Source organism: Bombina bombina, chromosome 3 (assembly GCF_027579735.1).
Source record: "Bombina bombina isolate aBomBom1 chromosome 3, aBomBom1.pri, whole genome shotgun sequence".
Lineage (NCBI taxonomy): Eukaryota > Metazoa > Chordata > Amphibia > Anura > Bombinatoridae > Bombina > Bombina bombina.
In genome coordinates, this window is record NC_069501.1 from 1,289,268,412 (window position 1) to 1,289,294,660 (window position 26,249).

At 43.9% G+C, this 26,249-nt stretch overlaps 1 protein-coding gene across 1 annotated transcript in view; it reads right to left on the reverse strand.

Annotated features, from left to right (window-relative positions):
* The window catches only part of ARFIP2 (ADP ribosylation factor interacting protein 2), a 460,071-nt gene that overhangs the window by 416,366 nt on the left and 17,456 nt on the right, over positions 1-26,249 (reverse strand). Inside the window, exon 2 of the mRNA XM_053705691.1 lies at positions 2,894-3,002. Coding sequence (XP_053561666.1) covers positions 2,894-3,002 — 109 coding nt within the window. The remainder of the gene's footprint in view (positions 1-2,893; positions 3,003-26,249) is intronic.

Sequence of the window (26,249 nt, forward strand, 5' to 3'; positions counted from 1 at the left end):
CAGTAATCATCAGTACATATCACAGCACAATGACAAGCACGTCAGTAATCATCAGTACATATCACAGCACAATGACAAGCATGTCAGTAATCATCAGTAGATATCACAGCACAATGACAAGCACGTCAGTAATCATCAGTACATATCACAGCACAATGACAAGCACGTCAGTAATCATCAGTACATATCACAGCACAATGACAAGCACGTCAGTAATCATCAGTAGATATCACAATGACAAGCACGTCAGTAATCATCAGTAGATATCACAATGACAAGCACGTCAGTAATCATCAGTAGATATCACAGCACAATGACAAGCCCGTCAGTAATCATCAGTAGATATCACAATGACAAGCACGTCAGTAATCATCAGTAGATATCACAATGACAAGCACGTCAGTAATCATCAGTAGATATCACAATGACAAGCCCGTCAGTAATCATCAGTACATATCACAGCACAATAACAAGCACGTCAGTAATCATCAGTACATATCACAGCACAAGCACGTCAGTAATCATCAGTACATACCACAGCACAATGACAAGCACGTCAGTAATCGTCAGTACATATCACAGCACAATGACAAGCACGTCAGTAATCATCAGTAGATATCACAATGACAAGCATGTCAGTAATCATCAGTACATATCACAGCACAATGACAAGCCCGTCAGTAATCATCAGTACATATCACAGCACAATGACAAGCACGTCAGTAATCATCAGTACATATCACAGCACAATGACAAGCACGTCAGTAATCATCAGTACATATCACAGCACAATGACAAGCACGTCAGTAATCATCAGTAGATATCACAGCACAATGACAAGCACGTCAGTAATCATCAGTACATATCACAGCACAATGACAAGCACGTCAGTAATCATCAGTACATATCACAGCACAATGACAAGCACGTCAGTAATCATCAGTAGATATCACAATGACAAGCATGTCAGTAATCATCAGTACATATCACAGCACAATGAAAAGCCCGTCAGTAATCATCAGTACATATCACAGCACAATGACAAGCACGTCAGTAATCATCAGTACATATCACAGCACAATGACAAGCAAGTCAGTAATCATCAGTACATATCACAGCACAATGACAAGCACGTCAGTAATCATCAGTACATATCACAGCACAATGACAAGCCCGTCAGTAATCATCAGTACATATCACAGCACAATGACAAGCCCGTCAGTAATCATCAGTAGATATCACAATGACAAGCACGTCAGTAATCATCAGTAGATATCACAATGACAAGCACGTCAGTAATCATCAGTACATACCACAGCACAATGACAAGCACGTCAGTAATCATCAGTACATATCACAGCACAATGACAAGCCCGTCAGTAATCATCAGTACAACAGTAATCATCAGTACATATCACAGCACAATGACAAGCACGTCAGTAATCATCAGTACATATCACAGCGACAAGCACGTCAGTAATCATCAGTACATATCACAGCACAATGACAAGCCCGTCAGTAATCATCAGTACATATCACAGCACAATGACAAGCCCGTCAGTAATCATCAGTACATATCACAGCACAATGACAAGCACGTCAGTAATCATCAGTACATATCACAGCACAATGACAAGCACGTCAGTAATCATCAGTACATATCACAGCACAGTGACAAGCACGTCAGTAATCATCAGTACATATCACAGCACAATGACAAGCACGTCAGTAATCATCAGTACAACAGTAATCATCAGTACATATCACAGCACAATGACAAGACCGTCAGTAATCATCAGTACATATCACAGCACAGTGACAAGCCCGTCAGTAATCATCAGTACATATCACAGCACAATGACAAGCACGTCAGTAATCATCAGTACATATCACAGCACAATGACAAGCACGTCAGTAATCATCAGTACATATCACAGCACAATGACAAGCACGTCAGTAATCATCAGTACATATCACAGCACAATGACAAGCATGTCAGTAATCATCAGTAGATATCACAATGACAAGCCCGTCAGTAATCATCAGTACATATCACAATGACAAGCCCGTCAGTAATCATCAGTACATATCACAGCACAATGACAAGCACGTCAGTAATCATCAGTACATATCACAATGACAAGCCCGTCAGTAATCATCAGTACATATCACAGCACAATGACAAGCCCGTCAGTAATCATCAGTACATATCACAGCACAATGACAAGCCCGTCAGTAATCATCAGTACATATCACAGCACAATGACAAGCACGTCAGTAATCATCAGTACATATCACAATGACAAGCCCGTCAGTAATCATCAGTACATATCACAGCACAATGACAAGCACGTCAGTAATCATCAGTACATATCACAGCACAATGACAAGCACGTCAGTAATCATCAGTACATATCACAGCACAATGACAAGCACGTCAGTAATCATCAGTACATATCACAGCACAATGACAAGCACGTCAGTAATCATCAGTACATATCACAGTGACAAGCACGTCAGTAATCATCAGTACATATCACAGTGACAAGCACGTCAGTAATCATCAGTACATATCACAGTGACAAGCACGTCAGTAATCATCAGTACATATCACAGCACAATGACAAGCACGTCAGTAATCATCAGTAAATATCACAGTGAAAAGCATGTCAGTAATCATCAGTACATATCACAGCACAATGACAAGCACGTCAGTAATCATCAGTACGTATCACAGCACAATGACAAGCACATCTAATAATGCAGCTTTATATAAACACATGAAGACTGAGGAGTTGTAAGTTTAGTTTATTAGAAAATAAATATCTGACTCACAGAGGGGGACAGATTGACAGAGGATACAGCAGAGAACAAGCCCAGACATCTGCATTACCTTTCAAGCTGCCAGTAGGTATAATGCCCTCTGCTGTGCCACCATATCCGCCAGACACAATGCTGGTCTCATTCAGGTTAGGGCCAGACACCATGACTTGCTGTAGGTCCTGCAAGAGAAAATACACCGGTTATATGCAAATCCTATTCACTTGGTACCGGAGAAGCTTTTACCAATGAGACCAGGAACAGGACAACATAAAAACATAATTTATGCTTACCTGATAAATTTATTTCTCTTGTAGTGTATCCAGTCCACGGATCATCCATTACTTGTGGGATATTCTCCTTCCCAACAGGAAGTTGCAAGAGGATCACCCACAGCAGAGCTGCTATATAGCTCCTCCCCTCACTGTCATATCCAGTCATTCGACCGAAACAAGACGAGAAAGGAGAAACCATAGGGTGCAGTGGTGACTGTAGTTTGAATTAAAAATTTAGACCTGCCTTAAAAGGACAGGGCGGGCCGCGGACTGGATACACTACAAGAGAAATAAATTTATCAGGTAAGCATAAATTATGTTTTCTCTTGTTAAGTGTATCCAGTCCACGGATCATCCATTACTTGTGGGATACCAATACCAAAGCTAAAGTACACGGATGATGGGAGGGACAAGGCAGGAACTTAAACGGAAGGAACCACTGCCTGTAGAACCTTTCTCCCAAAAACAGCCTCCGAAGAAGCAAAAGTGTAAAATTTGTAAATTTTGAAAAGGTGTGAAGCGAAGACCAAGTCACCGCCTTGCAAATCTGTTCAATAGAGGCCTCATTTTTAAAGGCCCAGGTGGAAGCCACAGCTCTAGTAGAATGAGCTGTAATCCTTTCAGGGGGCTGCTGTCCAGCAGTCTCATAGGCTAAGCGTATTATGCTCCGAAGCCAAAAGGAGAGAGAGGTTGCCGAAGCTTTTTGACCTCTCCTCTGTCCAGAGTAAACGACAAACAGGGCAGATGTTTGACGAAAATCTTTAGTAGCCTGTAAGTAAAACTTCAAGGCACGGACTACGTCCAGATTATGCAAAAGACATTCCTTCTTTGAAGAAGGATTAGGACACAATGATGGAACAACAATCTCTTGATTGATATTCCTGTTAGAAACCACCTTAGGTAAAAACCCAGGTTTGGTACGCAGAACTACCTTGTCTGAATGAAAAATCAGATAAGGAGAATCACAATGTAAGGCAGATAGCTCAGAGACTCTTCGAGCCGAGGAAATAGCCATCAAAAACAGAATTTTCCAAGATAAAAGTTTTGTGACAGACCCTTCTGTCAGGACTGAAGGAGTTAACTGTGTTTAGCTTTAAGAAGCTGTTTTCAAAAAGACAGGTTTTGCTGGCCTCAGCTATTGTGTGCTATAATGATGTTTAAGTAATAAACATTCCATTGTTTAATCACATCTAGAGAGCAGACGCCTCAGTGATAAGAAAAGCTAAGTGTGTGTCTTGTGTTAAGTTGTTATCAGCTTGAGCAAGGTATTCTATTGTATCATGTCAAAGGGTGTGTTCCCTCCATCTAATGTACAACATTCTTTTCAACCCCCATCTGGGGGGTCAGACCTGCATAAATACTAGGCATAGCCTTTTAATAAATGCCATTCTGTTTTAAACCTGATGTGAAGCCTGGTCTCATGTTTGAGGGGAAAAACTGGCTGGGTTGTGAGTTGCTGATTCCCTATGCAGGACATTGTTCATCTGGTATTAATCCTTGGTACACTGTTGGTACTGTAACAAGTTTAATATCAATGGAATGAAGGGGTTCAAACGGAACTCCCTGAAGAACATTAAGAACCAAGTTTAAGCTCCACGGGGGAGCAACAGTTTTAAACACAGGCTTAATCCTAACCAAAGCCTGACAAAATGCCTGGACGTCTGGAACTTCTGCCAGACGCTTGTGCAAAAGAATAGACAGAGCAGAGATCTGTCCTTTTAAAGAACTAGCTGATAAGCCTTTGTCCAAACCCTCTTGGAGAAAGGACATAATCCTAGGAATCCTAACCTTACTCCATGAGTAACTCTTGGATTCACACCAATAAAGATATTTACGCCATATCTTATGGTAGATTTTCCTGGTGACAGGCTTCCGAGCCTGTATTAAGGTATCAATGATTGACTAGGAGAAGCCACGCCTTGATAGAATCAAGCGTTCAATCTCCATGCAGTCAGTCTCAGAGAAAGTAGATTTGGATGATTGAAAGGACCTTGTATTAGAAGGTCCTGCCTCAGAGGCAGAGTCCATGGTGGAAGAGATGACATGTCCACTAGGTCTGCATACCAGGTCCTGCGTGGCCACGCAGGCGCTATCAGAATCACTGATGCTCTCTCCTGTTTGATTTTGGCAATCAGTCGAGGGAGCAGAGGAAACGGTGGAAACAAATAGGCCAGGTTGAAGAACCAAGGAGCTGCTAGAGCATCTATCAGCGTTGCTCCCGGGTCCCTGGACCTGGATCCGTAACAAGGAAGCTTGGTGTTCTGGCGAGACGCCATGAGATCCAGTTCTGGTTTGCCCCAACGATGGACCAGTTGAGCAAACACCTCCGGATGGAGTTCCCACTCCCCCGGATGAAAAGTCTGACGACTTAGAAAATCCGCCTCCCAGTTCTCTACGCCTGGGATGTGGATCGCTGACAGGTGGCAAGAGTGAGACTCTGCCCAGCGAATTATCATTGAGACTTCTAACATCGCTAGGGAACTCCTGGTTCCCCCTTGATGGTTGATGTAAGCCACAGTCGTGATGTTGTCCGACTGAAATCTGATGAACCTCAGTGTTGCTAACTGAGGCCAAGCTAGAAGAGCATTGAATATTGATCTTAACTCCAGAATATTTATTGGGAGGAGTTTCTCCTCCTGAGTCCACGATCCCTGAACCTTCAGGGAGTTCCAGACTGCGCCCCAACCTAGAAGGCTGGCATCTGTTGTTACAATCGTCCAATCTGGCCTGCGAAAGGTCATACCCTTGGACAGATGGACCCGAGAAAGCCACCAGAGAAGAGAATCTCTGGTCTCTTGATCCAGATTTAGTAGAGGGGACAAATCTGAGTAATCCCCATTCCACTGACTTAGCATGCATAATTGCAGCGGTCTGAGATGCAGGCCCGCAAATGGCACTATGTCCATTGCCGCTACCATTAAGCCGATTACTTCCATGCACTGAGCCACTGACGGGCGTGGAATGGAATGAAGGACACGGCAAGCATTTAGAAGTTTTGATAACCTGGACTCCGTCAGGTAAATTTTCATCTCTACAGAATCTATAAGAGTCCCTAGGAAGGAGACTCTTGTGAGTGGTGATAGAGAACTCTTTTCCACGTTCACTTTCCACCCATGCGACCTCAGAAATGCCAGAACTATCTCTGTATGAGACTTGGCAATTTGAAAGCTTGACGTCTGTATCAGGATGTCGTCTAGATACAGAGCCACCGCTATGCCTCGCGGTCTTAGAACCGCCAGAAGTGAGCCCAGAACCTTTGTAAAAATTCTCGGGGCAGTGGCCAACCCGAAGGGAAGAGCTACAAATTGGTAATGCCTGTCTAGAAAGGCAAACCTTAGGAACCGATGATGATCTTTGTGAATCGGTATGTGAAGGTAGGCATCCTTTAAGTCCACTGTGGTCATGTACTGACCCTCTTGGATCATGGGTAGGATGGTCCGAATAGTTTCCATTTTGAATGATGGAACTCTGAGGAATTTGTTTAAGATCTTTAGATCCAAGATTGGTCTGAAGGTTCCCTCTTTCTTGGGAACCACAAACAAATTTGAATAAAATCCCTGTCCTTGTTCCGTCCGAGGAACTGGATGGATCACTCCCATTACTAGGAGGTCTTGCACACAGCTTAGGAATGCCTCTTTCTTTATCTGGTTTGATGATAACCTTGAAAGATGAAATCTCCCTTGTGGAGGAGAAGCTTTGAAGTCCAGAAGATATCCCTGACATATGATCTCCAACGCCCAGGGATCCTGAACATCTCTTGCCCACGCCTGGGCGAAGAGAGAAAGTCTGCCCCCCACTAGATCCGTTTCTGGATAGGGGGCCGTTCCTTCATGCTGTCTTGGGGGTAGCAGGCTTCCTGGCCTGCTTGCCCTTGTTCCAGGACTGGTTAGGTTTCCAGGCCTGTCTGGAATGAGCAACAGTTCCCTCTTGTTTTGAAGCGGAGGAAGTTGATGCTGCTCCTGCCTTGAAATTTCGAAAGGCACGAAAATTAGACTGGCCTTTGATTTGGCCCTGTCCTGAGGAAGGGTATGACCCTTGCCTCCAGTAATGTCAGCAATAATTTCCTTCAAGCCAGGCCCGAATAAGGTCTGCCCCTTGAAAGGAATGTTGAGTAATTTAGAAGTCACGTCAGCTGACCAGGATTTAAGCCATAGCGCCCTACGCGCCTGGATGGCGAATCCGGAATTCTTAGCTGTTAGTTTAGTCAAATGAACAATGGCATCAGAAACAAATGAGTTAGCTAGCTTAAGCGTTCTAAGCTTGTCAATAATTTCATTCAATGGAGCTGTCTGGATGGCCTCTTCCAGGGCCTCAAACCAGAATGCCGTCGCAGCAGTGACAGGCGCAATGCATGCAAGGGGCTGTAAAATAAAACCTTGTTGAATAAACATTTTCTTAAGGTAATTCTCCAATTTTTTATCCATTGGATCTGAAAAAGCACAACTGTCCTCAACCGGGATAGTGGTACGCTTTGCTAAAGTAGAAACTGCTCCCTCCACCTTAGGGACCGTCTGTCAGAAGTCCCGTGTAGTGGCGTCTATTGGAAACATTTTTCTAAATATAGGAGGTGGGGAAAAGGGCACACCGGGTCTATCCCACTCCTTGCTAATAATTTCTGTAAGCCTTTTAGGTATAGGAAAAACGTCAGTACACACCGGCACCGCATAGTATCTATCCAGCCTACACAATTTCTCTGGAATTGCAACTGTATTACAGTCATTCAGAGCAGCTAATACCTCCCCAAGCAATACACGGAGGATCTCAAGCTTAAATTTAAAATTAGAAATCTCTGAATCAGGTTTCCCAGAGTCAGAGATGTCACCCACAGACTGAAGCTCTCCGTCCTCATGTTCTGCATACTGTGACGCAGTATCAGACATGGCTCTAACAGCATTTGCGCGCTCTGTATCTCTCCTAACCCCAGAGCTATCGCGCTTGCCTCTTAATTCAGGCAATCTAGATAATACCTCTGACAGGGTATTATTCATGATTGCAGCCATGTCCAGCAAGGTAATCGCTATGGGCGTCCCTGATGTAATTGGCGCCATATTAGCGTGCGTCCCCTGAGCAGGAGGCGAAGGGTCTGACACGTGGGGAGAGTTAGTCGGCATAACTTCCCCCTCGACAGAACCCTCTGGTGATAATTCTTTTATAGATAAAGACTTATCTTTACTGTTTAAGGTGAAATCAATACATTTAGTACCCATTCTCCTATGGGGCTCCACCATGGCTTTCAAACATAATGAACAAGTAGGTTCCTCTGTGTCAGACATGTTTAAACAGACTAGCAATGAGACTAGCAAGCTTGGAAAACACTTTAAAACAAGTTTACAAGCAATATAAAAAAACGTTACTGCGCCTTTAAGAAACACAAATTTTCCCAAATTTTGAAATAACAGTGAAAAAATGCAGTTACACTAACAAATTTTTTACAGTGTATGTAATAAGTTAGCAGAGCATTGCACCCACTTGCAAATGGATGATTAACCCCTTAATACCAAAAACGGAATAACAAATGACAAAAACGTTTTTTTAAACAGTCACAACAACTGCCACAGCTCTACTGTGGCTTTTTACCTCCCTCAATATGACTTTTGAAGCCTTTTGAGCCCTTCAGAGAAGTCCTGGATCATGCAGGAAGAAGCTGGATGTCTGTGTCTGTAATTTTTGCTGTGCAAAAAAACGCCAAAATAGGCCCCTCCCACTCATATTACAACTGTTTCTAGGCAAAATTCAAGCCAGCCATGTGGAAAAAACTAGGCCCCAATAAGTTTTATCACCAAACATATGTAAAAAACTATTAAACATGCCAGCAAACGTTTTAAACTACACTTTTATAAGAGTATGTATCTCTATTAATAAGCCTGATACCAGTCGCTATCACTGCATTTAAGGCTTTACTTACATTACTTCGGTATCAGCAGCATTTTCTAACAAATTCCATCCCTAGAAAAATATTTTAACTGCACATACCTTATTGCAGGAAAACCTGCACGCTATTCCCCCTCTGAAGTTACCTCACTCAGAATATGTGAGAACAGCAAAGGATCTTAGTTACTTCTGCTAAGATCATAGAAAACGCAGGCAGATTCTTCTTCTAAATACTGCCTGAGATAAACAGTACACTCCGGTACCATTTAAAAATAACAAACTTTTGATTGAAGAAATAAACTAAGTAAAAAAAACACCACAGTCCTCTTACGACCTCCATCTTAGTTGAGAGTTGCAAGAGAATGACTGGATATGGCAGTGAGGGGAGGAGCTATATAGCAGCTCTGCTGTGGGTGATCCTCTTGCAACTTCCTGTTGGGAAGGAGAATATCCCACAAGTAATGGATGATCCGTGGACTGGATACACTTAACAAGAGAAATACCTCTAAATTTGGTTGTGCACAGACTCGCTAGAGAGGAACAACTCACATTGTGCACAGACTCGCTAGAGAGGAACAATTCACATTGTGCACAGACTCGCTAGAGAGGAACAACTCACATTGTGCACAGACTCGCTAGAGAGGAACAACTCACATTGTGCACAGACTCGCTAGAGAGGAACAACTCACATTGTGCACAGACTAGCTAGAGAGGAACAAGAAAATGTATGCTTACCTGATAAATTGATTTCTTCTACGATACGACGAGTCCACGGATTCATCCTTACTTGTGGGATATTATCCTCCTGCTAACAGGAAGTGGCAAAGAGCACCACAGCAGAGCTGTCTATATAGCTCCTCCCTTGACTCCACCCCCCAGTCATTCGACCGAAGGTATAGGAAGAGAAAGGAAAAGCTAAAAGGTGCAGAGGTGACTGAAGTTTTAAAAAAATAAAAATAAATACTGTCTTTAAATGACAGGGCGGGCCGTGGACTCGTCGCATCGTAGAAGAAATCAATTTATCAGGTAAGCATAAATTTCCTTTTCTTCTACAAGATACGACGAGTCCACAGATTCATCCTTACTTGTGGGATACAATACCAAAGCAACAGGACACGGATGAATGGGAGGGACAAGACAGATACCTAAACGGAAGGCACCACTGCTTGAAGAACCTTTCTCCCAAAAATAGCCCCAGAAGAAGCAAAAGTATCAAATTTGTAAAATTTGGAAAAAGTATGAAGGGACGACCAAGTCGCAGCCTTGCAAATCTGTTTAACAGAAGCATCGTTTTTAAAAGCCCATGTGGAAGCCACAGCTCTAGTGGAATGAGCCGTAATTGTTTCAGGAGGCTGCTGTCCAGCAGTCTCGTATGCCAAACGGATGATGCATTTCAGCCAAAAAGAGAGAGAGGTAGCCGTAGCTTTTTGACCCCTACGTTTTCCAGAATAAACAATGAATAGAGACAATGTTTGACGGAAACTCTTGGTCGATTGTAAGTAAAACTTCAAGGCACGAACCACGCCCAAGTTATGTAACAGTCGTTCCTTCTTAGAAGAAGGATTGAGACACAAGGAAGGAACAATAATTTCCTGATTAATATTCTTATTTGAAACAACTTTAGGAAGGAATCTAGGTTTATTACGCAAAACCACCTTATCAGAATGGAATATAAGATAAGGTGAATCACATTGTAACGCAGAAAGCTCAGAAACTCTTTGAGAAGAGATATCAACTAAAAACAAAACTTTCCAAGGTAACAGTCTAGCGGAGAGGCAGTAGGATCTGTAATATCTTTTGGGTAAGCAGAGACAAGCAAGTAACTACTCTTGGTAATTGTAGGGGAGAGGCAGTAGGATCTGTAATAACTTTTTGGTAGGCAGAGACAAGCAAGTAACTACTCTTGGTAATTGTAATAATAACCTCTTTCCATCAAGAACTAGACGACACAATGGCCTCTAGTTATCAACGTGTCTACTTACCTGCCATAGCCGGCCCCAATACGCCCGCCTAAGCTCACCTACCATCGCGGACCTGAATACGCTCGCCAAAGTTATCAATAAAGCTGTCAAAAAGCCGCGCACCAAGTACGGGGCGATGAGAAGCTGTGATAGTTATCACTCATCCGATCTCGCTGCTCTTCGGCTTTTTCCCAGCTTTATTGATACCCCTGTCACTAAGCACCCACACTAAACTACACTGTTCTACCCCCTATACCGGCGCCCCCGGAGCCCCCGCAACTAAATAAAGTTATTAACCCCTAAACCGCCGCAACTATAATAAATGTATTAACCCGCTAAACAGCCGTTCCCGGAGCCCACCGCCACTCTAATAAACTGATTAACCACTAAACCGCCGCTCCCGGACCCCGCCGCCACCTACATAATACCTAGTAACCCCTATCCTGCCCCCCCTATACCGCCGCCACCTATAATAATTTTATTAACCCCTATCCTGCCGATCCCGTAACTAAATAAATTGTTTAACCCCTAAACCGCCGCTCCCGGACCCCGCCGCCACCTATATTAAACTTATTAACCCCTAATCTGCCCCCCATACACCGTCGCTACCTATAATAAATGTATTAACCCCTATCCTGCCCCCCCCTACACCGCCACAACTATAATAAAATTATTAACCCCTAAACCTAAGTCTAACCCTAACACCCCCCCTAACTTAAATATTAATTAAATACATCTAAATATTATAACTCTTTAAAACTAAATACCTGTAAAATAAACCCTAAGATAGCTACAATGTAATTAATAATTACATTGTAGCTATTTTAGGATTTATATTTATTTTACAGGTAACTTTGTATTTATTTTAGCTAGTTAGAATAGTTATTAAATAGTTATTAACTATTTAATAACTACCTAGCTAAAAGAAATACAAAACTACCTGTAAAATAAATCCTAACATAAGTTACAATTAAACCTAACACTACACTATCATTAAATAAATTAGCTACAAATAACTACAATTAAATACAATTAAATAAACTAAAGTACAAAAAAATAAAAAAATGATTTACAAACATTTAAAAAATATTACAACAATTTTAAGCTACTTACACCTAATCTAAGCCCCCTAATAAAATAACAAAGCCCCCCAAAATAAAAAAAATGCCCTACCCTATTCTACATTAAAAAGTTAACAGCTCTATTATCTTACCAGCCCTTAAAAGTGGCTTTTGCGGGGCATGCCCCAAAGAAATCAGCTCTTTTGCCTGTAAAAAAAAATACAACCCCCCCCCCCAACATTAAAACCCACCACCGACATAACCCTACTCTAACCCAAACCCCCCTTAAATAAACCTAACACTAACCCCCTGAAGATCATCCTACCTTTAGCCGTCTTCAGCCAGCCGACCACCGATGGAACAGAAGAAGACATCCGGAGTGGCAGAAGTCATCATCCAAGGGGCGCTGAAGAAGTCTTCCATCCGATTGAAGTCTTCATCCAGGCGGCGTCTTCAATCTTCCTCCATCCGGAGCAGAGCCATCTTCAGACGAGCCGACGTGGAGCCATCTTCTTCCACCGACGACTGAACGACGAATGACGGTTCCTTTAAGTGACGTCATCCAAGATGGCATCCCTCGAATTCAGATTGGCTGATTGGCTGATAGAATCCTATCAGCCAATCGGAATTCGAGGGACGCCATCTTGGATGACGTCGCTTAAAGGAACCGTCATTCGTCGTTCAGTCGTCGGTGGAAGATGGCTCCGCATCGGCTCGTCTGAAGATGGCTCCGCTCCGGATGGATGAAGATTGAAGATGCCGCCTGGATGAAGACTTCAATCAGATGGAAGACCTCTTCAGTGCCCCTTGGATGATGACTTCAATCGGATGTTTTCTTCTGTTCCATTGGTGGTTGGCTGGCTGAAGACGGCTAAAGGTAGGATGATCTTCAGGGGGTTAGTGTTAGGTTTATTTAAGGGGGGTTTGGTTTAGAGTAGGGGTATGTGGGTGGTGGGTTTTAATGTTGGGGGCGTTGTATTTTTTTTTTACAGGCAAAAGAGCCGATTTCTTTGGGGCATGCCCGCAAAAGGCCCTTTTAAGGGCTGGTAAGGTAATAGAGCTGTTAACTTTTTAATGTAGAATAGGGTAGGGCATTTTTTTTATTTTGGGGGGCTTTGTTATTTTATTAGGGGGCTTAGATTAGGTGTAAGTAACTTAAAATTGTTGTAATATTTTTAAATGTTTGTAACTTATTTTTTTATTTTTTGTAACTTAGTTTTTTTATTTTTTGTACTTTAGTTAGTTTATTTAATTGTATTTAATTGTAGTTATTTGTAGCTAATTTATTTAATTTATTTAATGATAGTGTAGTGTTAGGTTTAATTGTAACTTATGTTAGGATTTAATTTACAGGTAATTTTGTATTTCTTTTAGCTAGGTAGTTATTAAATAGTTAACTATTTAATAACTATTCTAACTAGCTAAGATAAATACAAAGTTACCTGTAAAATAAATATAAATCCTAAAATAGCTACAATATAATTATTAATTACATTATAGCTATCTTAGGGTTTATTTTACAGGTAAGTATTTAGTTTTAAATAGGAATAATTTATTTAATGATAGTGTAGTGTTAGGTGTAATTGTAACAGATTAGTTTATATTTTACAGGTACATTTCTCTTTATTTTAACTAGGTAGCTATTAAATAGTTAATAACTATTTAATAGCTATTGTACCTAGTTAAATAAATTGAAATTTGCCTGTAAAATAAAAATAAATCCTAAAATAGATACAATATAATTATTATTTATATTGTAGATATATTTGGGTTTATTTTAAAGGTAAGTATTTAGTTTTAAATAGGATTAATTTAGTTAATAAGAGTTATAATATTTAGATGTATTTAATTAATATTTAAGTTAGGGGGGTGTTAGGGTTTGATTAGATTTAGGGGTTAATAATTTTATTATAGTTGCGGCGGTGTAGGGGGGGCAGGATAGGGGTTAATAAATTTATTATAGGTGGCGGCGGTGTAGGGGGAGCAGGAGAGGGGTTAATAAATTTATTATAGGTGGCGGCGGTGTAGGGGGGGCAGGATAGGGGTTAATAGGTATTATGTAGGTGGTGGCGGGGTCCGGGAGTGGCAGTTTAGGGGTTAACATATATTTTATAGTTGCGGCGGGGTCCGGGAGCGGCGGTTTAGGGGTTAATAAATTTATTTAGTTGCGGCAATGTAGGGGGCGGCAGATTAGGGGTTAATATGTATAATGTAGGTTGCGGCGGGGTCCGGGAGCGGCGGTTTAGGGGGTAATAAATGTATTTAGTTGCGGCGGTGTAGGGGGGCAGATTAGGGGTGTTTAGACTCGGGGTACATGTTAGGGTGTTAGGTGCAGACATTTTTCCCATAGGAATCAATGGGATGTCGGGCAGCAGCGAACATGAACTTTCGCTATGGTCAGACTCCCATGGATTCCTATGGGATCGGCCGCCTCCAGGGCGGCAGATTGAAAACCAGGTACGCTGGGCCGGAAAAGTGCCGAGCGTACCTGCTAGTCATTTGATAACTAGCAAAAGTAGTCAGATTGTGCCGAACTTGCGTTCGGAACATCTGGAGTGACGTAAGAATCGATCTGTGTCGGACTGAGTCCGGCGGATCGAAGCTTACGTCACTATATTCTACTTTTGCTGGGCAGCAGGGCTTGATAACTAAGGCGAATCAGCCTCGCCACAAATACGCTGCGGAATTCCAGCATATTTGAGGTTGACGGCTTGATAACTAGGGGCCATAGCCTGGGAGTCAACAACGACTTCTTTTTCAATGGCAAAAACAACCAACTTTTAAAACAGTCTCCCCTACAAGGGGTTTCCAAACTGATACAATGACATCATCAAACATAATTGTATTACAGTAACATACAGTTTAACATACATTTTAAAGGGACATGAAAGCCAATTTTTTTCTTTTGTGATTTAGAAAGAGCATGTCATTTTAAACAACTTTCTAATTTACTTCTATTATCTAATTTGCTTCATTCTCTTGATATCACTTGCTGAAAAGCATATCTAGATATGCTCAGTAGCTGCGGCTCACACATGTGCATTGCTATTTCTTCAACAAAGGATATCTAAAGAATTTAGCAAATTAGATAATAGAAGTAAATTGGAAAGTTGTTTAAAATTGTTTAAAAACAGAATTTATGCTTACCTGATAAATTACTTTCTCCAACGGTGTGTCCGGTCCACGGCGTCATCCTTACTTGTGGGATATTCTCTTCCCCAACAGGAAATGGCAAAGAGTCCCAGCAAAGCTGGTCACATGATCCCTCCTAGGCTCCGCCTACCCCAGTCATTCGACCGACGGACAGGAGGAAATATGCATAGGAGAAACCATATGATACCGTGGTGACTGTAGTTAGAGAAAATAATTCATCAGACCTGATTAAAAAAACCAGGGCGGGCCGTGGACCGGACACACCGTTGGAGAAAGTAATTTATCAGGTAAGCATAAATTCTGTTTTCTTCAACATAGGTGTGTCCGGTCCACGGCGTCATCCTTACTTGTGGGAACCAATACCAAAGCTTTAGGACACGGATGAAGGGAGGGAGCAAATCAGGTCACCTAAACGGAAGGCACCACAGCTTGCAAAACCTTTCTCCCAAAAATAGCCTCCGAAGAAGCAAAAGTATCAAATTTGTAAAATTTGGCAAAAGTGTGCAGAGAAGACCAAGTCGCTGCCTTACATATCTGGTCAACAGAAGCCTCGTTCTTGAAGGCCCATGTGGAAGCCACAGCCCTAGTGGAGTGAGCTGTGATTCTTTCAGGAGGCTGCCGTCCGGCAGTCTCATAAGCCAATCGGATAATGCTTTTAAGCCAAAAGGAAAGAGAGGTAGAAGTTGCTTTTTGACCTCTCCTTTTACCAGAATAAACAACAAACAAAGAAGATGTTTGTCTGAAATCTTTAGTAGCCTCTAAATAGAATTTTAGAGCACGGACTACGTCCAAATTGTGTAACAAACGTTCCTTCTTTGAAACTGGATTCGGACACAAAGAAGGTACAACTATCTCCTGGTTAATATTTTTGTTGGAAACAACTTTCGGAAGAAAACCAGGCTTAGTACGCAAAACCACCTTATCTGCATGGAACACCAGATAGGGCGGAGAACACTGCAGAGCAGATAACTCTGAAACTCTTCTAGCAGAAGAAATTGCAACCAAAAACAAAACTTTCCAAGATAATAACTTAATATCTACGGAATGTAAGGGTTCAAACGGAACCCCTTTAAGAACTGAAAGAACTAAATTTAGACTCCAGGGAGGAGTCAAAGGTCTGTAGACAGGCTTGATCCTAACCAGAGCCTGCACAAATGCTTGAACATCTGGCACAGCTGCCAGTCTTTTGTGAAGTAAAACAGATAAAGCAGAGATCTGTCCCTTCAGAGAACTAGCAGATAATCCTTTCTCCAAACCTTCTTGTAGAAAGGAAAGAATCTTAGGAATTTTTATCTTGTTCCAAGGGAATCCTTTAGATTCACACCAATAGATATATTTTTTCCATATTTTATGGTAAATTTTTCTAGTTACAGGCTTTCTAGCCTGAATCAGAGTATTTATTACAGAATCTGAAAACCCACGCTTTGATAAAATTAAGCGTTCAATCTCCAAGCCGTCAGTTGGAGGGAAGCCAGATTCGGATGTTCGAATGGACCTTGAACAAGAAGGTCCTGTCTCAAAGGTAGCTTCCATGGTGGAGCCGATGACATATTCACCAGGTCTGCATACCAAGTCCTGCGTGGCCACGCAGGAGCTATCAAGATTACCGAAGCCCTCTCCTAATTGATCCTGGCTACCAACCTGGGAATGAGAGGAAATGGTGGGAACACATAAGCTAGGTTGAAGGTTCAAGGCGCTACTAGTGCATCCACCAGAGTCGCCTTGGGATCCCTGGATCTGGACCCGTAGCAAGGTACCTTGAAGTTCTGACGAGACGCCATCAGATCCATGTCTGGAATGCCCCATAATTGAGTTATTTGGGCAAAGATTTCCGGATGAAGTTCCCACTCCCCCGGATGGAAAGTCTGACGACTCAGAAAATCCGCTTCCCAATTTTCCACTCCTGGGATGTGGATCGCAGACAAGTGGCAGGAGTGATCCTCCGCCCATTGAATTATTTTGGTCACTTCTTCCATCGCCAGGGAACTCCTTGTTCCCCCCTGATGATTGATATATGCAACAGTCGTCATGTTGCCTGATTGAAACCTTATGAATTTGGCCTTTGCTAGTTGAGGCCAAGCTTTGAGAGCATTGAATATCGCTCTCAGTTCCAGAATGTTTATCGGGAGAAGAGATTCTTCCCGAGACCATAGGCCCTGAGCTTTCAGGGGTTCCCAGACCGCGCCCCAGCCCACCAGACTGGCGTCGGTCGTGACAATGACCCACTCTGGTCTGCGGAAGCTCATTCCCTGTGACAGATGTCCAGGGTCAGCCACCAACGGAGTGAATCTCTGGTCTTTTGATCTACTTGAATCGTCGGAGACAAGTCTGTATAATCCCCATTCCACTGTCTGAGCATGCACAGTTGTAATGGTCTAAGATGAATTCGTGCAAAAGGAACTATGTCCATTGCTGCAACCATCAATCCTATTACTTCCATGCACTGCGCTATGGAAGGACGAAGAACGGAATGAAGTACTTGAAAAGAGCTTAGAATTTTTGATTTTCTGACCTCTGTCAGAAAAATCCTCATTTCTAAGGAATCTATTATTGTTCCCAAGAAGGGAACTCTTGTTGACGGGGACAGAGAACTTTTTTCTTTGTTCACCTTCCATCCGTGAGATCTGAGAAAGGCTAGGACGATGTCCGTATGAGCCTTTGCTTTTGACAGAGACGACGCTTGAATCAGGATGTCGTCCAAGTAAGGTACTACTGCAATGCCCCTTGGTCTTAGAACCGCTAGAAGGGACCCTAGTACCTTTGTGAAAATTCTCGGAGCGGTGGCTAATCCGAATGGAAGTGCCACAAACTGGTAATGCTTGTCCAGAAAAGCGAACCTTAGGAACTGATGATGTTCCTTGTGGATAGGAATATGTAGGTACACATCCTTTAAATCCACGGTGGTCATAAATTGACCTTCCTGGATGGTGGGAAGGATCGTTCGAATGGTTTCCATTTTGAACGATGGAACCCTGAGAAATTTGTTTAGGATCTTGAGATCTAAAATTGGTCTGAATGTTCCCTCTTTTTTGGGAACTATGAACAGGTTGGAATAAAAACCCATCCCTTGTTCTCTTATTGGAACTGGATGAATTACTCCCATCTTTAACAGGTCTTCTACACAATGTAAGAATGCCTGTCTTTTTATTTGGTTTGAAGATAATTGAGACCTGTGGAACCTTCCCCTTGGGGGTAGTTCCTTGAATTCCAGGAGATAACCTTGAGAAACTATTTCTAGTGCCCAAGGATCCTGAACATCTCTTGCCCAAGCCTGAGCAAAGAGAGAAAGTCTGCCCCCTACCAGATCCGGTCCCGGATCGGGGGCCATCCCTTCATGCTGTTTTGGTAGCAGTGGCAGGCTTCTTGGCCTGCTTACCCTTGTTCCAGCCTTGCATCGGTCTCCAGGCTGGTTTGGGTTGTGAAGTATTACCCTCTTGCTTAGAGGATGTAGAGTTAGAGGCTGGTCCGTTTCTGCGAAAGGGACGAAAATTAGGCTTATTTTTAGCCTTAAAAGACCTATCCTGAGGGAGGGCGTGGCCCTTTCCCCCGGTGATGTCTGAAATAATCTCTTTCAAATCAGGCCCAAACAGTGTTTTACCCTTGAAAGGGATGTTAAGCAATTTTGTCTTGGAAGACACATCCGCTGACCAAGACTTTAGCCAAAGCGCTCTGCGCGCCACGATAGCAAACCCTGAATTTTTCGCCGCTAATCTAGCTAATTGCAAAGCGGCATCTAAAATAAAAGAGTTAGCCAATTTAAGTGCTTGAACTCTGTCCATAACCTCCTCATACGAAGATTCTTTATTGAGCGACTTTTCTAGTTCCTCGAACCAGAAACACGCTGCCGTAGTGACAGGAACAATGCATGAAATTGGTTGTAGAAGGTAACCTTGCTGAACAAACATCTTTTTAAGCAAACCCTCTAATTTTTTATCCATAGGATCTTTGAAAACACAACTATCTTCGATAGGAATAGTAGTTTGTTTAGAGTAGAAACCGCCCCCTCGACCTTGGGGACTGTCTGCCATAAGTCCTTTCTGGGGTCGACTATAGGAAATAATTTCTTAAATAAAGGGGGGGGGAACAAAAGATATGCCGGGCCTTTCCCACTCCTTATTTACTATGTCCGCCACCCGCTTGGGTATAGGAAAGGCGTCGGGGGGGGCACCGGAACCTCTAGGAACTTGTCCATCTTACATAATTTCTCTGGAATGACCAAATTGTCACAATCATCCAGAGTAGATAATACCTGCTTAAGCAGTGCGCGGAGATGTTCTAATTTAAATTTAAATGTTACAACATCAGGTTCAGCTTGTTGAGAAATTTTTCCTGAATCTGAAATTTCTCCCTCAGACAAAACCTCCCTCCTGGTCCCTTCAGATTGGTGTGAGGGTATGTCAGAACAGTTATCATCAGCGTCCTCTTGCTCTTCAGTGTTTAAAACAGAGCAATCGCGCTTTCTCTGATAAGTAGGCATTTTGGATAAAATGTTTGCTATAGAATTATCCATTACAGCCGTTAATTGTTGCATGGTAATAAGAATTGGCGCACTAGATGTACTAGGGGCCTCTTGTGTGGGCAAAACTGGTGTAGACACAGAAGGGGATGATGTAGTATCATGCTTACTCCCCTCATTAGAGGAATCATCTTGGGCAATATCATTATCTGTGGCATCATTGTCCCTACTTTGTTTGGACACTATGGCACAATTATCACATAAATTTAAATGGGGAGAAACCTTGGTTTTCATACATATAGAACATAGCTTATCTGATGGTACAGACATGTTAAACAGGCTTAAACTTGTCAACAAAGCACAAAAAACGTTTTAAAATAAAACCGTTACTGTCACTTTAAATTTCAAACTGAACACACTTTATTACTGAATATGTGAAAAAGTATGAAGGAATTGTTCAAAATTCACCAAAATTTCACCACAGTGTCTTAAAGCCTTAAAAGTATTGCACACCAAATTTCAAAGCTTTAACCCTTAAAATAACGGAACCGGAGCCGTTTTTACATTTAACCCCTATACAGTCCCAGCTATCTGCTTTGCTGAGACCCAACCAAGCCCAGAGGGGAATACGATACCAAATGACGCCTTCTATAAGCTTTTTCAGTGGTTCTTAGCTCCTCACACATGCATCTGCATGCCTTGCTCTCCAAAAACAACTGCGCATTAGTGGCGCGAAAATGAGGCTCTGCCTATAACTAGAAAGGGTCCCCATCTGAAAAAGGTGTCCAATACAGTGCCTGCCATTTTTCTAAACAATCCCCAAGATTATAATAACTATTAAGAGTTATAATCTGCAAAATATGCTTAGCAAAGTAATCGTTTTAGCCCAGAAAAATGTCTACCAGTTTTTTTAAGCCCTTATGAAGCCCTTTATTCTTTTACTTAATCTAAGAAAATGGCTTACCGGTCCCCATAAGGGGAAATGACAGCCTTCCAGCATTACATAGTCTTGTTAGAAATATGGCCAGTCATACCTCAAGCAGAAAAGTCTGCCAACTGTTTCCCCCAACTGAAGTTACTTCATCTCAACAGTCCTGTGTGGAAACAGCAATCGATTTTAGTAACGTTTGCTAAAATCATCTTCCTCTTACAAACAGAAATCTTCATCTCTTTTCTGTTTCAGAGTAAATAGTACATACCAGCACTATTTTAAAATAACAAACCCTTGATTGAAGAATAAAAACTACATTTAAACACCAAAAAACTCTTAACCATCTCCGTGGAGATGTTGCCTGTGCAACGGCAAAGAGAATGACTGGGGTAGGCGGAGCCTAGGAGGGATCATGTGACCAGCTTTGCTGGGACTCTTTGCCATTTCCTGTTGGGGAAGAGAATATCCCACAAGTAAGGATGACGCCGTGGACCGGACACACCTATGTTGGAGAAATTGCATGCCCTATCTGAATCATGAAAGTTTAATTTTGACTAGACTGCCCCTTTAACCATTAGCCTAAATAACAATTCCTGCATAGTTCATAAGTGGCGAGGTTTGCCACAATGCTCCCCCAGAACCAAGCCGGCATACCCAGTCTGATCCAAACGGATTGGCTTGGGGAGGTCCGGAGGAGTGTTCACAGATCAAGGTTCAAGTTCGGTTTGTCTGGACAACCTGTCGGCGTTGCCGTTTTGCTTCCCAGGTCGGTAATGGATTGTTAAGTCAAACAGCTGCAGCGCCAAACTCCAGCGCAACAGCCGGGCATGGTCTCCGGATACCCTGTTCAGCCACACCAACGGGTTGTGATCTGTGAACAGGGAGAATTGTTGTCCATATAGATACGGCTGAAGTTTCTTGAGGGCCCACACCACAGCCAGGCATTCCTTTTCGATGGCGGCGTAGCTAACTTCTCGGGGTAACAGTTTCCTGCTTAGGTAGGCCACAGGATGCTCCCCACCATCAGCCCCGACTTGGCTCAGCACGGCTCCCAATCTAAACATAGAAACGTCTGTATGGACGAGAAAGGGTTTAGTTGGATCCGGGGCAGCAAGGATAGGGGCATTTACGAGAGCGTTTTTCAGTTCTTGGAATGCTTGTTCACACTCTAGGCTCCAGGTAACAATCTTAGGAAGGTTTTTACAGGTGAGGTCGGTGAAGGGTTTGGCTAGGGTACTATAATTAGGTATGAACTTCCTATAATAGCCTGCGGTACCTAGAAAGGCTAGCACTTGGGTCTTGGTATGGGGAGTGGGCCACTTGGCTACTACCTAGGCCGGTTCGGGTTTCTGCGGCCCGCTACCTACTCGGTGCCCTAGGTACTGGACCACCGCCATCCCTATATGGCATTTGCTAGGCATAAGGGTTAATCCTGCCTCCCTAATGCGATCTAGGATCTCCCCCAAATGGTTCAAATGCTCGTCCCAGGAGCTGCTAAATATAGCCATGTCATCAAAATAGGTGCATGCGTACTCTTGGGACCCATCCGGTAGCCGATCTACCATCCGCTGGAAAGTAGCCGGAGCGTTCTTCATCCAGAACGGCATGACATTGAATTGGTACAGGCCAAATGGGGTGACGAACGCTGATTTGGGCATGGCATCCTCGGCTAGTGGAATCTGCCAGTACCCCTTACACAAATCTATGGTGGTGAAGTACTGGCCTCGAGCCATTTTATCCAGAAGCTCATCTATCCGGGGCATAGGGTAGGCGTCAGAGACGGTTTTATCATTAAGTTTCCGGTAGTCTACAGAGAAGCGGGTTGTGCCGTCCCGCTTCGGCACTAGAACTACCGGCTGTGGTTTCTACCCTATGGGTGGCCAGTCGGGTATATCCAGGCACGTTGGAGAACGTGTCTGTCTTTTCCTGCAGTAGCTCTGCTATTTGAGCTCATTCCTGAGGACTTAACCGCTCACCAAATTGTACCTCTCCCAGACCTTTGTTCCGGTTCTTCATTCCTAGGAGGTCGGGAAGAGGTAAACTGTCTGCGTCGTCCGTAGCAGGGGCGCAAATAGCATTCACCTCCTCTGCGCGTTCATGGTACAGCTTCAACATATTTACATGGAGCATGCGTCTACCGCCTGCTCCAGTACATGGGCCGATCACATAGGTGGTGTCACAGATTTGTTCCACCACCTTGTATGGGCCCTGCCAGGAGGCCTGCAGTTTATCATTTTTGACCGGTTTTAAGATTAGCACCTTCTGCCCAGTCTGAAAACTGCGGTCCCTGGCGCCCCTATCATACCAACGGCGCTGGCGGGTTTGAGCTGCCTGAAGTTTGGAGCGGACGGTCCGAGTCAGGGCCTCCAGGCGCTCCCTAAACTCCAGCATGTATGGTACGATAGGAGTACCGTCACTAGTGACTTCCCCCTCCCAATGCTCTCGGATTAAGTCTAGGGGACCCTGTACCCTCCTTCCGAATAATAATTCAAAGGGAGAGAACCCTGTGGACTCCTGAGGTACCTCCCGGTAGGCGAAAAGCAAATGGGGTAGAAACCGCTTCCTGTTCTTCTGGGTATCCATGAACGTGCGGAGCATCTGTTTCAGTTTTCCGTTAAACCGTTCACAGAGCCCATTAGACTTGGGTCCAAAATAAGGGAGAAGATTTTGATGAGGGCATCCGCCACGGTCTCAGCATGAATATTAGCCAGAGCCACCGCCTCGGGATATCGGGATATCGGCTGTCATAATCCACGACTGTGAGTATATAACTCTTTCCCGAGGGGCAAGGCTTGGCTAGGGGGCCAATGAGGTCCACCGCCACTCAACTAAAAGGCTCCTCTATTATGGGGAGGGAGTGTAGCTTCGCCTTATATCGGTCTCCTCTTTTCCCTACTCGTTGGCAGGTGTCACATCTGGCAATACTGCCTAATATCTTTGGTGATCCCTGGCCAAAAGAAATTCTGAGTTAGGCGGTGCTTCGTCCGACTAACTCCTAAGTGGCCTGACAGCGGAATATCGTGGGCAACCTGTAGCAGTTCTCGTCTATACCTCTGAGGTACTATTAACTGCTGAACGGACAGGGGAATAGATCCGGCCACTAACTTCTCTGCATACCTGTACAGTAACCCCTTGTTCCAACCGTACCTCTCTCCTTCCAACCCCGCCTGATTCTGGTCTACCTTATCCCTATATACTTGCAACAAAGGGGTCAGTGGCCACTTCGCTACCAAACTCTAGTGGAGGGGCCCAAGAGACATTAGGGGGGTGATTGCTTACCTGAGCCTCAGAGTGATCAGTCAGTGTGTTGGTGCGGGCCTGTTGTCGGGTAACCACAGGCAGTGCTGCTTGTGGGGAGGTTCGGGGTGCAAACGCTGAAGTCAGCTCCCCTAAGTCGTTGCCCAAAATAACGTCTGCGGGCAAATTTTGCATAAGGCCCACTTCTACGTTCCCCGACCCTGCTCCCCAATCCAAGTGTACTTTGGCCGTGGGAATCTTGTAAATAGCTCCCCCGGCCACCCGAACAGCTACACAGTCTCCGGTGAGTTGATTGGTGGAAACTAAATGTTGCCGGAGCAAGGTTATAGTGGCCCCAGAGTCACGCAGCCCTTGGACACGTCGGACCTCTATATAGACCACCTGGCGGTGGCTTTGTAGGTTGTCTGAAGCGGCCTGTACTGGGGTTCCTCGTGGAAGACTGCGGGTTGGGTCTGTAGTTGGGGCTCGTTCTGGTAGCAGTGCACAGCTGCCCGGTTGTTTGACAAGTTGATCTGGTTGTTCCAGGTGGATCGGTTCTTGTTCCTGGGACAGTCTCTCTGAATGTGCCCTTGTTGGTTACAAAGATGGCAACGGATAGCTGATCGAGTCTGATATCGGGGAGGGGGTGGGTGGATTCCCCCTCCAGGATGGGGTAGCAGAGGTGTGGGAGCTGCAGTGGGGGTTGGGGTGACCCCAATACTGGAGCGTTGCTGTGTTCGTTGAGCTCTCCGGGCATCTTGGTATTCGTCGGCCAAGGTCGCTGTGGTATGTACCGTGCACGGTTTTTGATCTCTCAGCCAGTTTTGCAATTCGGTGGACACCCCTTGGAAGAATTGCTCCATCAACAGGAGTTGTAAAAGGTCTTCCAACTGGGTTACTTGGGCTGCCTGCAACTAGCCTTTAGCGGCCCTGGTTAGCCGATGCGCCCACTCAGTGTGGGTATCTTTCTCCAGCTTCTTCAGGTCTCGGAACCGCTGTCGGTATGCCTCCGGGGTAATAGCATACCTAGTCAGGATGGCCTGTTTTACCTTCTGGTAGTCCCTGCTGTCCTCATCTGGTATGGTGCAGTAGGCTTCTGCGGCCCGCCTGGATAACTTGCCAGCCAGTAGGGGAACTTGGTCAGCGGTACTAATATTATGCAGTTGGCATAATCGCTCAAAGTCCTGTAGGTACCCATCGATATCCTCCGTGTCGGTATGATCCTTGAATGCGTGGTAGGGAATCTTAGTTTTCCCTGTACCAGCACTGGAGTGTACTGGTAGCCCCTCTCCGGGTCTCGGGGTGGTTTGTCGGGTCACCATCAAGTACTCCTGTACATCTGCTGATGTCCGTGTCAGGAGCTCCTCCGAATGGGATAGCGGAAAAAAAGCCAACCGGGTCAGCATCTCTTTTTGGAATTCGGTTTCGTTGTTCGCCATGGGTACGGCCGTACCTGCTACCCGGTCTACCTCCATGAGCTCCGCAATCAGCCTTGCTTTGGTTTTATTGCTGGCAATAATTCCTCTCGCCTCCAGTAATTCCTTCAATGCAGTTCGCTTTAGTCTGGTATAATCTGTCCCCATTCACCGTCCGTTCATATACATCACATGTCCTACGACTTGGTGTGCGGTTTGAATCCGTCGCTTGCCACCAATTGTAGCGGAGAGGCAGTAGGATCTGTAATATTTTTTGGGTAGGAAGAGACAAGCAAGTAACTACTCTTGGTAATTGTAGCGGAGAGGCAGTAGGATCTGTAATATCTTTTTGGTAAGCAGAGACAAGCAAGTAACTACCCTTGGTAATTGTAATAATAACCCCTTTCCACCAAGAACTAGACGACACATAGCCTGGGAGTTAACAACGACTTCTTTTGTATTACAGTAACATACAGTTTAACATACATATTACAGTAACATACAGTTTAACATACATTTTAACCATTAGCCTAAATAACAATTCCCGCATAGTTCATAAGTGGCAAGGTTTGACACAATCAGCTTGATATCTATGAAATGCATGGGTTCAAACGGAACCCCTTGAAGAACATTAAGAACTAAATTCAAACTCCATGGCGGAGCAAAAGGTTTAAACACAGGCTTGATTCTGATTAAAGCCTGACAAAAAGACTGAACGTCTGGGACATCTGCCAGATGCTTGTGTAGTAAAATTGACAAAGCAGAAATTTGTCCCTTTAAGGAACTAGCTGATAATCCCTTCTCCAATCCTTCTTGGAGAAAGGACAAAGTCCTAGGAATCCTAACTCTACTCCATGAGTAGCCCTTGGATTTGCATCAATAAAGATATTTACGCCTAAATGTTTCTCGTGACAGGCTTGCGAGCCTGAATCAAAGTATTAATGACCGACTCAGAGAATACCGCTTAGATAAAATCAAGCGTTCAATCTCCAGGCAGTCAGCTGCAGAGAATTTAGATTTGGATGTTGAAACGGACCTTGAATGAGAAGGTCCTGCCTCAATGGTAGTT